Genomic DNA, 17,948 nt, shown 5'->3' on the forward strand with positions numbered 1-17,948 from the left:
TGACAATAGATAGAGTTAACAGAAGCACTGTTTTGACAAAGGACGGAAATACGACAAATAAAATAATAATATCTTCCTCTCTAGATCTTCTATCCTTTGGATACTTTGGACATGTCAACCAACCGCAACTGCCATCTCCTACGCATCTACATCCATCGCTACCAATCAGAAAGAAATCGCGCTTGTAATAAAACTACCGAAGCTCGACAGCAAAATTTATCAGAAGATTCACATACACCCCATCACCCACAATAATCAACAACTCCATTTACCGAACAGGAAACGTCTACATGTATACCAAATCTCCTACAAGGGCAACCAGCCACCTGTAACTATACCATGAATCCAACATCCGAAGAAGTTGTCATCATAGACGATCAACATCTGCTGATCAATACAGTACGAAATCTCACCATAAAATCTAACTGTGGATTGTCAGAAAGGAATCTATCGGGATCCTACCTGATATCTTACGACAACTGTACGGCCAACGTGAGTAGCATCATGGTCAGCAACATTATTCAACACTTAACAGGAAAACCAATACATTTATCACTGGATGGTCTTGCAATAACTAAAGGCAAGCAAATATTCAATCTGAGTTTAGAACATCTAAACCTCCTACAAACGGAAACCAGGAGAGAATTGGAGCAAATACGTCTGGAGAAAAACAGCCTCCAATGGACCCCTTGGTCAATCTTCGGAATATTCTCGTTCACCCCTACCAAGGGCGTAGCCAGCTTTTCGGCCAGGGGGGGGGGGCGAGCACCCTTACACTGAAAACCACTTTGCAGTAACAAGTTCAAATACTTCATCATTTAAAAAAAAATAAAAATGAAGTATGAAATATGGGTGATTAACAGGAATGGTTCAATGGAAGAATCATATATGATTATAATCCTGAGGAATTTCTCAAGATATTGCTTCAGGAATTTCTCAACAAATGCCATCATGAATTTGAATTTATCCAGCAGTTTCTCCAGAAATTTCTTTAATATTTTTTCAGGTTATTTTAATGTAGATATTCCAGCAGAAATTACCTTCGGAAAACTTGCAGTAATTCCGTTGGGAATACCTTCAGAAATTTCTTCAATACTTCCTCCAGAAGTTTTATTACGAATTTCACCATGCATTCTTTTGAGAATTTCCCCAGTAATTCTTTACAAATATCATTCTTAATTCCACCAGAAATCCGTTTGAGAAGCTCCACTTTAATACTTTAAGAATTTCTCCGGGCATTCTTTCAAAAATTCCAATCAAACTAAGATTCCTTTCCTTGAGGAATACCCTAAGAAATGTTTGGAGAAATTTCTTCGAAAAATCCTTTAATGAATTCCTTCGGAATTACCGGAAAAAAATCTCTGAAAATTTGTAAAGGAATTCCTTCGGAAATTCCTGGAAGAATATCTTTGGAAGTTGCTAGAGGAATGCATTCGGAATTTTTTGAAGGAACCCGGGCAGACTTCAAGTACTGACAATCAAAATGTGATATTGGTTTGTTTGAGATAAGAGGTAAAAGTACTGAAAATAATAGCAAAAATTTGTTCTTGGACCATCTAATCAATAGCAAATTATGATATTTGAAGATCAATCAAATAGATCACAGCTATTGGTTAGTTCTTACCAAGAGCTATATGTGCTATGATGATGATGTTCCAGGAGTAAAATTGAGATATTATTTTCAGTACTTTTACCTCTTATCTCAAACAAACAAATATCACTTTTTGTTCTCCATATCAAAATATGCTATTGTTGAGCTTTTATACTCTGCTCGGGAATCAATTAAAAAATAGTTTCAGGAATTTATTTCGGAAATCCTTGAGCAATTCCACCGGAAATTCCTTGACAAATTCTTCAGAAATTTCTTGAGAAATTCCTTCATTTCTAAAGCTCCTTGAGAAATTCCATAAGACATTCCTTCGAGAGTTCTTCAACGATTTCCTTTAGAAGATTCTTCGGGAATTCCTTGAGGAATTTCTTTGAAATAGATTTAGAATATTCCTTGAGGAACTCCTTCGGAGTTTTCGTGAGGGATTCTTCCGAAAATTCCTTGAGGAATACCTTCAAAAATTCTTGGAGGAATTCATCCGGAAATTTCTGTGAGAATTTCTTCCCAAATTCGTGAAGCAATTCTTTCGAAAATATTGAAAAAATTCCACTAAAACAAAAGTCTCAAGAGAAATCCCTTCTGAAATTCCATAAGGGATTTCCTTAAAAATCTTTCAAAACTTCCTTGAAAAAATATTTCGGAAATTCCTAAAGAAATGCTTTTTGTGATTTTTTATTTCCTAGAGGAACTCATTCGGAAATTCTTTGAAGAATTCCTTTAAAAATGCCTTGATAAGGAAAATTCGGAAAAGCAGTTCGTTTGGAAATTTTTTTGACATATGTCTGAAATGTCTTATGGAATACCTTCGGAAATTCCGTGAGAAATTGTTTGATAAGTTCGCTGAGGATTTTTTTCGGATTTTTTTATAAATCTTCACGAAATTCCTCAAGGAGTTCCAGCGAAAGATCCTTGAGAAGTTCCTTCAGAAATTCCTCAAGAAATTCCTTCAAAAATGTATTGCGGAACTCCTACGGAAACTTGAGAAACTTCTTCAAACTTTCCTTCAGAAACACGTTTGGGGATTATGTGAGAAAATCCTAAGGAAATTTTTTGAGGACAACCGTCAAAATTTTTTGGAGGAATTCATTCGGAAATTTTTGGAGGTATTTCAAGGCAAATCCATAAGAAATTTCTATGGAAATTCCGGGAGGGATTTCTTTGGAAATTCCTGGACAAACTCCTCCGGAAACTCATGGAGGAATTCTTCGGGAAAATCCTGGAGGAATTCCCTCGGAAATTCTTGGAGGAATTCCTTCGGGGATTCGTGGAGAATTTCCTTCGGGAATTCCTAGAGGAATTTCTTCGGAAATTCCTGGAGAATTTCTTCGGAAATTCCTGGAGTAATTCCATCAGAAAATTCTTGAGCGATTCCTTCGCAAAAGTCCTGGTGGAATTCCTTCTGAAATTTAGAGAGGAACTCCTTCGGAAATTCGTGAAGGAATTCCAGGAGAAATTCTTTCGAAAATTCCTGGTGGAATTCCTTCGGACATTCATGAAAGAATTCCTTTGAAAATTCCAGGTGAAATTCCTTTGATAATCCCTGGAGGAATTCCACCGGAAATTACTGCAGGAATTCCCTCGGAAATTCCAGGAGGTATTCCTTCGGAAATTGCTGGAAGATTTCCTTCGGAAATTCCTGAAGGAATTCATTCGGAAATTTATGAAGGAATTCCTTCAGAAATTCCAGGAGGAATTTCTTCGGAAATTGCAGAAGGATTTTCTTTGAAAATTTCTGGAGAATCTTCTTGGGAAATTCCTGGAGGATTTCCTCCGGAAATTTCTGAAGAAATTCATCCGGAAATTCATGGAGGAATTTCTCAGGAAATTCCTGGAGGAATTCCTTTGAAAATTCGTGGAGGAATTTCTTCAGAAATTCGTGAATGAATTCTTTCGGAAAATTTCTGGAGCAATTCCTTCGGAAATTCATGGACTTCCTTCGGCATTTCCTGGAAGAATTCCTCCGGAAATTCCTCGAGGAATTTCTTCGGAAATTCGTGGAGGGATTCCGTCGGAAAATTTCTGGAGGAATTCCTTTGGAAATTCATGTAGAAATTCCTTCGGAAAATTCTTTAGAAATTCCTTCGAAAATTCCAGGAGGAATTCATTCGGAAATTCATGGAGGAATTCCTTCGACATTCATGGAGGAATTCCTTCGGAAATTCCGGGAGGACATCCTTTAAAAATTCCAAGAATTCCTTTGAAAATTCCTAGATGAATTTCTTCGGAAATTCTTAGAGGAATTCCTCCGGAAATTCCTCGAAGAATTTCTTCGGAAATTCGTAGAGGAATTCCGTCGGAAAATGTTCGGAAAATAATTAGAAATTCCTTGGAAAAATTCCTGGAGGAATTTGTTCGGCAATTCATGGAGGAATTCCTTCGAAAATTCATGGAGGGATTTCTTCGGACATTCATGAAGGAATTCCTTCGGAAATTCCAGGAGGAAATCCTTTGAAAATTCCAAGAGGAATTTCCTTGAAAATTCCTGGAACAATTCCTTCGGAAATTCCTGAAGGAATTCATTCGGAAATTTATGAAGGAATTCCTTAAGAAATTCCAGGAGGAATTTCTTCGGAAATTGCAGAAGGATTTTCTTTGAAAATTTCTGGAGAATCTTCTTGGGAAATTCCTGGAGGATTTCCTCCGGAAATTTCTGAAGAAATTCATCCGGAAATTCATGGAGGAATTTCTCAGGAAATTCCTGGAGGAATTCCTTTGAAAATTCGTGGAGGAATTTCTTCAGAAATTCGTGAATGAATTCTTTCGGAAAATTTCTGGAGCAATTCCTTCGGAAATTCATGGACTTCCTTCGGCATTTCCTGGAAGAATTCCTCCGGAAATTCCTCGAGGAATTTCTTCGGAAATTCGTGGAGGGATTCCGTCGGAAAATTTCTGGAGGAATTCCTTTGGAAATTCATGTAGAAATTCCTTCGGAAATTCTTTAGAAATTCCTTCGAAAATTCCAGGAGGAATTCATTCGGAAATTCATGGAGGAATTCCTTCGACATTCATGGAGGAATTCCTTCGGAAATTCCGGGAGGACATCCTTTAAAAATTCCAAGAATTCCTTTGAAAATTCCTAGATGAATTTCTTCGGAAATTCTTAGAGGAATTCCTCCGGAAATTCCTCGAAGAATTTCTTCGGAAATTCGTAGAGGAATTCCGTCGGAAAATGTTCGGAAAATAATTAGAAATTCCTTGGAAAAATTCCTGGAGGAATTTGTTCGGCAATTCATGGAGGAATTCCTTCGAAAATTCATGGAGGGATTTCTTCGGACATTCATGAAGGAATTCCTTCGGAAATTCCAGGAGGAAATCCTTTGAAAATTCCAAGAGGAATTTCCTTGAAAATTCCTGGAACAATTCCTTCGGAAATTCCTGGAGGAATTCTTCCGGAAATTCCTAGAGTAATTCCTCCAGAAATTTGTGGAGGATTTTTTCCGAAATTTCCTGGAAGAATTTCTCCGGAAGTTCCTGGAGGATTTCCCTCAGTAATTCCTGGAGGAATTGCCACGGAAATTCCTGGAGGAATTCTCTCGGAAATACATGGAGGAATTCATTCGGAAAATCCTGATGGAATTCCTTCGCAAAATTCCTGGTGGAATTACATCGGAAATTCATGGAGAAATTCCTTTGGAAATTTCCAAAGGAATTTCTCCAGGAATTTCCGAAAGAATTTCTCCTGGAATTTCTGAAGGAATTCTTCCTGGAATTTCAAAAAAATAATCCTTCAGGAATTTCCAAAAGAGCTTCTCCAGGAATTTCCGAAGGAATTTCCAAAGGAATTCCTCCAGGAATTTCCAATGGAATTCTTCCTGGAATTTTTAAAGAAATTCCTCCAAGAATTTCCGAAATAATTGCTCCACGAATTTCAGAAGGAATGCATCCAAGAGATTCCGGAGGGATTTCTCCAGGAATTTCCGAAGAAATTCCCCTAAGAATTTCCGAAGAAATTCCCCTAAGAATTTCCGAAAGAATTACTGCAGGAATTTCCAAAGGAATTCCTCCATGAATCTTCAAACGAATTCGTCCAGCAACTTCCGAAGGAATTCCTCCCGGAATTTCCGAATGAATTCCTCCAGGAATTGTTGAAGGAATTCCTAACGGAATTCGTAAAGGAATTCCTCCATGAATTTTCGAGGGAATTCCTCTAGGAATTTCGAAAAATAAAATCCAAAAAGACTTTCCGAAAAAATTTCTCCAGGAATTTCCGAAGGAATACCTCCAGGAATTTCCGAAGGAATTCTTCCAGTAATTTCCGAAGAAATTATTCCAGCAATTTCTGAAGGAATTTCTCCTGGAATTTTCAAAGGAATCCGTTCAGTAATTTCCGAAGGAATTCCTCCAGGAATCATAAAAAGCATTCCTCTAAGAAGTTTAGAATGATTTTTTTCCAGGAATGTCCTAAGGAATTCATACAAGGATTTTCTCAGGAATTTCTCTATAGATTTCTGAAAGAATTCCTCCAGAAATTTCCGGAGGATTCCATCCATGATTTTTTGAGGGAACTCCCCAAGGAATTTCCGGAAGAACTCCTCCAGAAATTTCCGAAGGAATTCCTTCAGGAATTTCCGAACACAAACAAACAAACGAAAAGTAAATGCCGCCGGCGCGCGATTACTGTGTAGTGAACGAAAGCGTGACAATCGAACACTGTGTTTTGACAGTTTTGACGGTGACGAAGAGGAAGAGGCCAGTGCAGACGGCCTAAATTCGACTTGTAAACAAGTTGCTAAGGTTGCTCTTAGACACGGTTTGTGGAACATCTTGGATCGCAGGTTACTTCCCCAACAATTAGTGAAAACATTCGTGCTCTGATACGCGAGAACAAAATCAACAATTAACAGTAAGTACACAAAATCGAAATGGCAGAAGAAGCAGTGGATGACTTGTTGCCAATTTGGCGCAGGCAGTTGACGACCCTTGAAGGGTCCATAAATGATATCGCACAAAGCATCGAAGCCCAGAATGTGGCCAATACGGTTCCGCCAGCGGAGGAAGTCTTGGTGCAAAGGGACACACTGCGTGTTCTCTTCGACCAGGCAACGGACGTGCTGCTCCGCATCGAAGAAGCAGCGGGGCCCTCAGAACGCAGGCCCCCTCTAATGGCAATGGTCATTACGGCCCAGACTCGCTTGTGTCGTTGGGCTCGTCAACACGACCAAGATGCCAGGCCTCCGCCACCCCGTCAAGCTGAAGTAGCCCTGGACGCATCAATGATGCGAGCGGCTGCAAGGGCAGATCACTTGCCCCGTTTGGAACTGCCCCGCTTCACAGGGGCGGTTACGGATTGGATCGCATTTAAAACGCGATTCGAACGTAGAATTGCTGCTCTTACGGAGGACGCGGAGAAATTCGCGTTCCTCCTAAAATGTTTGGAGAAGTACGAGCCAGCGCACAATATGTGTGAAGCGCTGGAAAACACTGGACTATCCTTCACGGGCACCTGGGCAAAACTTGAGAAACGCTTCTATAAGAAGCGAATTGCCTATGAGGGTCACTTTATGAAGACCCTCAAAATTAAACGGATAACAAAGCCCACTGGAAAGGGAATATTATCGATGATCGACAGTATAGAAACGATGATGACGTCAGCGCGACAAATCAGCGGTGAAACACCCAATCAATGAATTGCGTGGCGAATGGCCTGCTAGTGGCCATAGCGAAAGAGAGGCTGGACGAAACCACTCTATGCAAATTGGAGGATAAGATGGACTTGTAAAAGACGTACACGTGGAAGGAATTCCGCGTGGAATTGGAGAAGCACGCAAATCAATTAGCGTGCGTCAATGTTTCGGAAAAACCCGTCGTGGCTAGAACCATGGGTGTCGTAGTACACCAAAAACCACCTAAATCGGGTAAACAAGCAAGCGATTGCGGAATGTGTTCTAAGGAAGGACACAAAATTTGGGCCTGCCCGGACTTCGGAAAATTGTCGCCGAAACAACGACAGGAAATTTCTAAGCAGAAGAGGCTTTGCTTCAATTGCTTATTGCAAGGACACGGAGTGTCCAACTGCAAGTCCGCCTACACTTGTCGGACTTGCCAAGCGAAGCATCACTCGATGCTTCACGAAGATAGAACAGCGGCTGCAACCCCGCAGCAAATCATTGCGGCTGCCACTCCGGCAGGCCCTTCAGCTAGTCAAACAAATTGACTAGAAAATGGATATGTTTTCCTAGCCACGGCAGTGGTGGAAGTTCGAGCGGAAAACAATGCAACACAACAAGTAAGGTGTTTATTGGACTCTGGCAGCCAACTGGAGGCAATGTCGGAGGATTGCTTTAAAGGCCTAAGGATGCCTCATTCCTCTGAACATACAATTGTCAGTGGAATCGGAGGCATAATCAAGTCAACAAAGAAGGTGAAATTGGTGATAAGCTCGAACTGCAGCAATTTCGCGATTGAGCTGGAGGTTATCATTATACCAAAGATGTTGTCCGACCAGCCTACCCAAACCATCAATATCAAAGACGTGGATGTTACAGTTAATAGCCGATTAGCGGACCCGCAGTTTAACGTGAAAGGACCCATTGAGCTGCTCTTAGGAGCACGAATATTCTATCAGGTGATAGGTCCTGAACAAAGAAGGATCGGAAGGGGACCAACCTTCCAAAACTCGAAATTCGGGTGGTTAGCGTGTGGATTGGTTGCGCATACAGGCTCGAATGCCTGCAACAGTCCGATATTTCACGAAACCACACTAGGATGGATCGCTAGTGATCCGTCTCAAATAGAGCAAGCAGCCATGCCAACAGCAACTGGAAAGAATATGGATGAGGCGCCCTCTTATCCAGATGACGATCTCGCCAAACTTATTGAGAAGTTTTGGCGTCTTGAAGAGGCAGCGGACCTGGTGCACCAACCAAGGTCACTGAGCGAAAGTGAAGCGGAACAGCACTTCCAACGTACATTAAAAATGAACGCCGACGGCAGATACATCGTACGCATTCCGCTACGGGGGGAGCTATCCTCCCTAGGCGAATCCTACACACAAGCGCGTAGGAGATTCATGTCTCTCGAACGGAGGCTAAACCATAATCAGGAAACATACATTGAATACAAGAAATTCATGAAGGATTACGAAAGCTTGGGGCACATGGAGCCTATCAGTAATGAAGATTTCCACTGCGCGAAATACTTCATACCTCACTCTTGCGTCATAAAGCCTGACTCAACATCTAGCAAGTTGAGGGTAGTATTTGATGCCAGCGCTAAGACCACAAGTGGCGTGTCCTTAAATGACATCCAGGTCGTAGGACCCACAATCCAAAAGGAGCTGTTCGATCAGCTGATCGAATTTCAAACTCACAATAAAGTATTAGTGGCAGACATAGCTAAAATGTATCGCCAAATTCAAGTAGCAGAGGAAGACACCTGGCTACAATGCATATTATGGAGAAATCACCCTAATGAACCACTGAGGGCATTCAGGCTGACAACTGTGACCTACGGAGAGGCGGCTTCCTCGTTTCTGGCTTGCAGAGCACTACACGAAGTGGGTGAGGATTATCGCTTAACAGATTCGGGAATTGCTGACAATTGCCGTCTTTTTACGTCGACAACTTAATGATCGGAGCAGCTACGACAGAAGAGCTGATCACAATAGCTGATGACGAAACGCTAAGTCAGCAGTTTAGGTGCTCCAGCCCGGAGCGAGACCTGCAGCGGTGCACCCGGTACCAAAGTGAATTTGAACAAACTCTGTCAAGAGATAAGCATAATACATTTATTCAGTTTCCAACAGTTGACCCGTGAAGTCGACTACTCAATCGAAAGAAAATCTCGATATTTTCGCGTTCGAGGTTTCTGTCGAAGTCGGCATGTCGCGGTTTCTTTAAAGTAAGTGTTTAGCTCAGGAGCAAGAGCAAAAAAGAAAGAAAATGTTTTTGCGCCCTCCCAAGTTCTGCCAGGAATTCTTAAAGGAATTTCTCCTGGAATTTCCGAATTAATTCCTCCACGAATCTCCAAAGGAATTCGTCCAGTAATATCCGAAGGAATTCCTCCCAAAATTTCTGAAAGAATCCCTCCAGGAATTTTTTGAAGAAACTCCTAATGGAATTTCCGAAGGAGTTCCTCCCGGAATTTCCGAAAGAATTCCTTCAGGATTTTCCGAAGGAATTCTGCTAGGAATTTCCGACGGTATTCCTCCAGGAATTTCCAAAAAAAATCTAAAAAGAATTTCCGAAAAAAATCCTCCAGGAATTTCTGAAGGAATTACTCCAGGAATTTCCGAAGGAATTCCTCCAGGAATTTCCAAAAGAATTCATCCAGAAATTTCAGAAGGAATTCCTCCAGTAATTGCCGAAGAAATTATTGCAGGAATTTCCGAAGGAATTTCTGCTGGAATTTCCAATGAAATTCGTCCAGCAACTTCCGAAGGAATTCCTCCCGGAATTTCCGAAAGAATTCCTCCAGGAATTCCTCCTGGAATTCCAAAGGAATTCGTCCAGCTATTTCCGAAGGAATTTCTCCCGAAATTTCTGAAAGAATTCCTCCAGGAATTTCCGAAGGAATTCCTCCAGGAATCCCGCTAGGAATTTCCGAAAAAAATCCTGCAAGAATTTCCAAAAAAAATCCAAAAAATATTTCCGAAAAAATTCCTCCACGACTTTCCGAAGGAATTCCTCCAGGACTTTCCGAAGGAATTCCTCCAGGACTTTCCGAAGGAATTCCTCCAGGACTTTCCGAAGGAATTCCTCCAGGAATTTTCAATGACATCCGTCCAGCAATTTCCGAAGGAATTCCTCTAGGAATTTCCAAAAGCATTCCTCCAGGAAGTTTGGAATTATTTTGGCCAGGAATTTCGTAAGGAATTCACCTAAGGATTTTCTCATGAATTTCTCTATGGATTTCTGAAAGAATTCCTCCAGGAATCTCCGAAGGTATTCATCCAAGATTTTCCCAAGGAACTGCCCAAGGAATTTCCGAAGGAATTCCTCCAGGAATTTCCGAAGGAATTCCTCCAGGAATTTCCGAAGGAATTGCTCCAGGAATGTCCGAAGGAATCCTTCAGGAATTTCTTCAGGAATTTCCGAAGGAATTCCTTCAGGAATTTCCGATGGATTTCTTCCAGGAATTTGCGAAGGGATTCCTCCAGGAATTGTGGATGGAATTCCTTCAGGAATTTTGGATGGAATTCCTTCAGGTATTTACGAAGGAATACCCTCAGGAATTTTTGAAGATATTCCTCCAAGAATTTCCGAAGGAATTCCTGCATTATATTAAAAAAATACGAGGATGCAGGAGAATTTTATTTTAACTAGTCAAAAACAGCTCTGATCATCTAAGTTTTCCGGTTAAGTTAGAATATAGTTGCTCGGTCAGGGGGGGGGGGGGGGGCACGCCCCCAACTGCCCCCCCCCCCCCTGGCTACGCCCTTGACCCCTACCATAATCGGCTTAGCCATATTCTTTAGTATTCTCGCCCACAGGAAAGCTATGAAGATCCAGTTTACCCAACCATCTAGGGAAGTACCTATCACTACGGACATGAAAGCAGAGTTGATGTACACGTGCTGTAGTCCCATGTACGGGAGCCACATGGCAAGCTCTGTACATTTTGAGACTGAAAGTTGTGCGCCTCATTTTTCTCAAGATGTGTCTCATGAGCTTCGTCTCATGCGCTGATTAAATTAGAAAATTTCATGACAAAAGCTTCCTAAACGAACGAGAATTGAAACCTTAACCTTTGCATTGAGAGTCCCTAGTCGTATCGTATAGACCAACCAGACACTTGAGTTGTGTACGGAAAAAAGTTGTTGAGGTTCTTCGTTACCAAGAAGTTGTTTTTCACCAGCTCGCGCAGCGCATGAGACGAGCTCCCCGGGAGCTAGGCGCTTAGCTCGCACCCACCAGATTTTCGTGAGCCTCCTAGCAGCGCAGCACACTGCGATTTTGAAGAGCTGGGAGACAATTTGGTAGGAGGCTCGCTGTCACATTTATGTACACATGAGCAATGGGAAACTCTGCATGAAAGTTGGCTTCAAACACACGACTTTGGAAGATGTAATTCGGACGGAGCCTCATCACTTGGGCCGGGCAAGTTAACGCCCCGGCCACCCGGACTTAGCATATTCCATCGATGGCACCACCGACGTCAGCGATTTGGGTGCCCTCGGCAACGGCGACGGCACGGAGCTCGGTCAGCAGTATCATCGATTGGCATCGAGGCCAGTTGTAGGGTGCTGATATGGCACTATTAGGTTAGGCGGTAGGTTACATTAAGACAATAAAGCAGTTTAAGTTTAGTAGTCAATCGACTTGGGTCTTTTTTAAAAAGAAATCCCAAACGTGAGAACGCGAACTTGCGTAGGGGCCTCTCCATTTACTTTGAAGTTTTTGGCCTGTTCCTGTTGGGATTGCTTGTACTAAAACCAATTCGCCCCACATAGGTTGCCATTCTTCGGTTTTCTTGTCATAAATAATTTTATGTTTTTCTTTGGATACAATTGAATTTCTTTTGGCGTTTTCATGCGAATTTTTAAGAATTTGTTTCATTTCGCAAAAATAGTCATTATATGTTAGATCTGAATTTGTTGGAGTATATATGAAGGTGGGAATCCTTGCCTTTCTTCCATATAAAAGTTCGAATGGACTGTAGTTGGATGAGCTGTTATTTGTGGTATTGTATTCAAAAGTAAAGTAATCAAGATGTTGGTCCCATTGTTGCGGGTTTCCTCCGACAAATTGTTGCAAATATGTTTTCAATTCTCTGTTTGATCGTTCTACTAAATTTGCTTGTGAGTGATAAGCACTAGTATTGATTTTTTTTTGATTTTCAAAATTTTGCATGCGTGTTTAAAAAATTTGCTCATGAAATTTGCTCCTTGGTCTGTCACCAGTTCCAACGGAGTACCGAATTTACAAATGAATTTTTCAACAAAAGTTCTGGATACAGTCTCTGCTTCTTGATTGTCCATTGGAGCTACTACCAAAAATCGTGTAAGATCATCCTGCATGACCAGCGCATATTTGTTGCCCCATTCGGATTCTGGGAGAACAACAATGTCCATGTATAATTTTTCAAATGGCTCGGATGACGTTGTGGTTACTTTTAAAGGAATTCTATTGGGTTTACAAATTTTATTTTTCTGGCATGAATCACATTGTTTTACGTAATTTTCGATATCCCTTCTCATGCTTTTCCAATTAAAAATGAGACCAATGCGTTTTCGCATGCGCCTAAGGGAGCATCATGAAATTCGCGAAGAATTGCTTCGATATCGTCATTATGTATTTCAGTGCGCTCGGAATCTGAGTTATAAAGGCTTAGCATTATTTGATTTTTCAAAGCTAAAAATTGAATCATCTCAAGTACTTCAAATTGTTTAATCTTTCTGAGCGAATCCAGAATTATCAGCAATGAAAAAGAAAATCTAATAGCAGCGGTTATTCCAAACACATGGGAAGACATAAAATATATTACTGAATTACTAAATGCTTACGGGGACAGAAGAGATCTGGCCTCACATTTTCAATCATTGTTTTACATTAGCCAGGGGAACAAAACGCGATAACAGAATACTATATCACAATAAAATGCATAGATACAGCAATTAAGTCAATCGCTTCAGCAATTTGAAAACTACAAATCCAGTACGAAAACGATCGATAAATTGATTGGCCTAATTACTCTCACGAGGTTCATTGACGATCTAGGGGAAAAGTTATCAATGCCCGTCCGAAGTTATCGTCCTGAAACAGTAGAACGCAGGTTACAGATAGAAATTGGAACAAAACCCCAGTATTTACCCACAACAACATTTTCCAAACGCCCTTCAGGCAATCCAAATCAATTTCATAAACCACCATTTGCAATTCAAACAACATCAATCAAGCTTCCAAACATTCTGGACAATTTAAAAATCATGCATCCAAACAGTTGATCGACAACGACGTTTCAATGAGAACCTCCCGGTCAAAAATGCAAATTAACGCACATGCAAACGGCAAAAGTAACGGACGATAGTAAACCGGAGTTAGACGAACCCGAATTTGATACCCCACCGATCGTCGACACTACTTTGGAATCCGATGAGGACGAGAATTACGAGATGACATGGAAGCAACAATAACAATCGGAAATCAGGACATCATCAAGACATTATGAATCGCTTGGAATCCTACTTCTGACTCATTGAATTTCGCAACGATCAAAACAGAGGAAGATTCCCAACGAGTAACTAAAATAGAACTAGCGTCTAAAATTCTAAGACTGTTTGATCCCCTGGGATTCATACAACCAGTAGTGATCTCCGCCAACCTCCTACTCAAAAGAGTTTGGGATGCAGAAGTAAATTGGGACGAGCCAATTCCTGATGACATTCTCACAGCATGGAACAGTTTCCAGGTATACAGCTAGAAAATCTAAAAGGAGTTCGTCCTACCGCGACAAGCATTTTGGAACTATACGGCTTCTCTGATGTCTCCGGAAGAGCCTACGGCTGCGCCATTTACATGGTAGCCAGAACGAAAGAAGGAGAAATCATCTCAAATCTATTATTCGCCAAATCAAGAGTGGCGCCGAAGAAAGTAGCAAACACCGACAAAGAAATTACGGTAACACTACCGAAATTGGAACTGCAAGCAGCCTTGCTGTTAGCTGAAATGAGTGCTCACGTACGAGCAATACTGAATAGAAGAACCACCGAAGAATATTACTGATGCGACTCCCAATTAGCATTCACTTGGATCAAGTCTCCAACATCACGATGGAACATATTTATCAGAAATCGTACGAAGAAAATTCAACAACTTACGTCGGTGGAAAACTGGCGGTACGTCAAATCAGGCCGAAGACCCAGCTGACTTAGTTTCACGTGGAATTACGGTAAAACAATTGGTAGGAAGCAAGAAAGATTTCTGGCTACACGGGCCGGAATTCCTGACGGAAGAAAATTACCCTGACCATGCGGCGATTCAGACTCTTGTTATTACTTTCCACTGGACCAGAGTTACTTCATTCGAAACAAGACGCAAAAATCGACCTACGAGACATAGGACGACAACCCATTTTAATATTTCATCATGGCGAAGCACGAACCAGACTAGACTACAAATACTACATACACCATTTCAATCTCACCTCAGTCAGATCCCATGTCAGAAGTGTTACGTACGCGCCGGCGGGGTGGTCGAGTGCATCGTTGCACATAAATTAGACGCGAACGTACAAAACAAACATACTAAAACTTTATTAAAACTACGGACCACAAAGTACAAACATTCGCGGGAAGCGCGGACTATTACAATGGCTGATCTGTTGTTATTTACATTATGCTTTCGCGCATCTACGGGTAGCAGTCAAGCTGCTACCAGTGAGCATAGCAGTGTTGGTGGTGGTAGCGATCGGTTGACCACTAGGTTGATCCAGTGGTTCCAACATCTCCCCTCTTTATACAGCTGGTACGGGTCGAACCTTATCGGCGGTCTTCGTTGGCGTGAAGAGCGGCGAGGCAACGAACCAGCTGTTTCGGTCTCTGCGAAGCTTGTTGCTGAGGATGATGGGAATCTGGACGTTGACGCTGACACAGAAGACGACCCACGTGTCTCCGTCGTGGTTGGAGACACCCAGACCAGGCTCGGTTGAGCTGGTGTAGCTTGCAGTGGAGTCGAGTGCACGGATGGTGCTGCAAGCGTCGATGGCATCTGTGCCATCGGAACGGATGGTGCTAGAGTTGGTAGCGAAGGTGAACGTGATGGAGAATGGCGTGCTGATTGAGCATGGCTTGGCTGATGCAGATTGCAGGCTTGAAGCAGGATGTCCAAAGGCAACTGATGTTTGCCGGCCTTGAACGGAATCGTGCTGGGCTTTGGTGTGTTGTAAGCACCTGCTCGGCAACGCAACTGGTTGATATGTTTTCTGAATGACCGTGCACCTTGATGATGGTTTGTATTTTGCGCCTGATTGCAGAATTGGTCCATTGGCATCGACCCGAGATTGAACGCATCGATAAGATCTAGCCCAAGCAGGTTGAGCTGTTGCGGGACTACGTAGAATTGACCAGTGCGCTTCTCCCCCTTGATGATGATTTCGCAGCAACACTGAAACTGTAGCTTCAGGGGTTTGCCCGACGCTGTTGCTGCTTGGACGGTTGCTGGAGTTGATGCAGGCTGCCCGATCTTCTGCCACGTCTGCTCGGAGATGATACTGATATCCGACGCAGTATCGAGCTGCAGACTGACTTGCCTGCCGTTGACTTCCGCTTTCACGAACCTTCGTCGCTTCCGGATGTTCTTCACCTGCACACTTCTTATATTCGCTGGCTTCCCCGTATACCGCTTGCTGGGAGACTTGATTTTCTTGGCACTGGAGCAGTATCCGTCCTTGTGACCGGTTTGACCACATTCCTTGCACCGGTTGTTCTTGAACGGACAGTCTCTGGAGTAGTGCATGGCACCGCAGTTCCAACAAGGCGTTGTTGGACGGGCGCCCTTCTGAGGACTGGATCTTGATTCTGCTGATCCCCTCTCGGAACGGTAGTTCTTCTTTCCGTCCTGCTTCTTCAGTGATTGCACTGCTGCCGACGACGACGCTGACTCGATCATCGCCGTATCGTGCTTGATGTTGAGAAGTCGTTGGCACTCATCTGAAATCTGCTCCAGGGTTACGTCATCCCGCTCTTCAATGCGGCTAAGCAACCTCGTCCTGATCTCCGCATCGCTTTCCGCCTTCAGCCCACAGACGAACATGAGGCACTTGAATTGGTCCTCCGAGAGCTTCCCAAGCTCGAACTCGACACAAAGTTTGTTCACCCGACAGGCAAACATCTTGTAATCCTCGGTGGCTTGCTTCTTGACTCGCAAGCACCGATACCGTCTGCTGATCACAGACTCTGGTGTTCCGAATAAACTTTTCAGCTTACTCACCGTGTCGTCGAACCTGATTGCATTGGGACTCTTTGGGAGGATGTAGCTGGTGTACCTCTCGTGCTCCGATGGGCCTAGCTTCCGTAGCAGCAACCTGACCTTGGCTTCATCGTCGAGTCGAACGGCGTCCTTGGCGAACAAATCCTCGTAACGAACGAACCATCCGCCAAATGTAACGTTTTGGTCCGGTTCGTACCGGAACTCACGGATGTTACTCGCCAGCGAGTCGAGTATTTGCTCCGGATTCGTCGGAACACTGACCTGGATTGCCGACATCGCCGTCCGGAATACGTCCAACTGCTGGGTGAGGAACGCCTGCTGCTGCTGAAATTGCAGATTGATTTGCTGTTGCATCTGCTGAAAAAGTTGCAGCGTCACCGGATCGACCGACGAAACATTTTGCTGTTGCTGCTGTGGTACGTATGAACCAGCTTGTGAACCACTGGTCTGCAGGAACGGAGGAGGGTTGATGACTGGAACCGACGGTGGTTGCTGTGGCTGAAATGACACTCCCGGCTGGTGATTTGGAACTGCTGGATGCTGCTGCAGTCCATTCGCCGGCGGCACTGATCCTGGCCGGTCACCTCCGGGTGGGGAAAACATTCCGTCTTCCGAGATCCTCCTCCTCTTCCGTGAAGGAAACACTTTCACTCACTCGCGCGAAAATGTTCTCAAAAATTCACTTTTTCCTCGTCGCCACTGTTACGTACGCGCCGGCGGGGTGGTCGAGTGCATCGTTGCACATAAATTAGACGCGAACGTACAAAACAAACATACTAAAACTTTATTAAAACTACGGACCACAAAGTACAAACATTCGCGGGAAGCGCGGACTATTACAATGGCTGATCTGTTGTTATTTACATTATGCTTTCGCGCATCTACGGGTAGCAGTCAAGCTGCTACCAGTGAGCATAGCAGTGTTGGTGGTGGTAGCGATCGGTTGACCACTAGGTTGATCCAGTGGTTCCCAACAAGAAGCATCAAAGATCAGTTTGAAAATCTAAGTAAAAACCAGTTCACAGATTTGATTGTAGAAAAATTCAACGAAATTGATTTTGCATTGAAAAGTATTGACCCAGTCAAACGTCAAAAACGATGGGATAGGTTAGGCAGTGCTTGGAAATGTTTAGCTGGCAATCCCGATGCCAATGATTTAAGAATAATCAACTCTTCGATTAATAACCTAATTATAAATAATAATGAGCAGATCAAGATAAATAGAGAGCTTAATTTACAATTAAAAGAGGCTATCTTTAAAACCAAAAAGCCCATAAGCCTATTCAATGTGGGATCTATTGAAATCTATTGTACACGAATCTTGTTTCATTTAATTTTTTTATCTGAAAGACTTAACCAAATTATTGAAACAATAACTGTTGCGGAGGCAATAAAGAACAGGATCCAAATTCAATGAATTTATTCTCTGGGTGGGAAAAAAATTATAAAATTCCTAAAAATACAAATTCATA

The 17,948-nt window shown here is 42.6% G+C and overlaps 2 protein-coding genes across 2 annotated transcripts; one reads left to right on the top strand and one right to left on the bottom strand.

Annotated features, from left to right (window-relative positions):
• Positions 1–7,904: 7,904 nt before the first annotated feature.
• LOC134286765 (uncharacterized) lies at positions 7,905–11,788 on the top strand. Its single transcript, XM_062848435.1, has 2 exons — positions 7,905–8,924; positions 11,678–11,788. The coding sequence occupies exons 1-2, from the start codon at positions 7,905–7,907 to the stop codon at positions 11,786–11,788; spliced, it is 1,131 nt and encodes a 376-aa protein (XP_062704419.1).
• Positions 11,789–14,721: 2,933 nt separating this feature from the next.
• LOC134288326 (uncharacterized protein K02A2.6-like) lies at positions 14,722–17,450 on the bottom strand. Its single transcript, XM_062852850.1, has one exon. The coding sequence runs from the start codon at positions 17,077–17,079 to the stop codon at positions 14,911–14,913; it is 2,169 nt and encodes a 722-aa protein (XP_062708834.1). The 5' UTR covers positions 17,080–17,450; the 3' UTR covers positions 14,722–14,910.
• Between the last annotated feature and the right edge of the window lie 498 nt (positions 17,451–17,948).

This window comes from Aedes albopictus, chromosome 2, assembly GCF_035046485.1.
Source record: "Aedes albopictus strain Foshan chromosome 2, AalbF5, whole genome shotgun sequence".
NCBI lineage: Eukaryota > Metazoa > Arthropoda > Insecta > Diptera > Culicidae > Aedes > Aedes albopictus.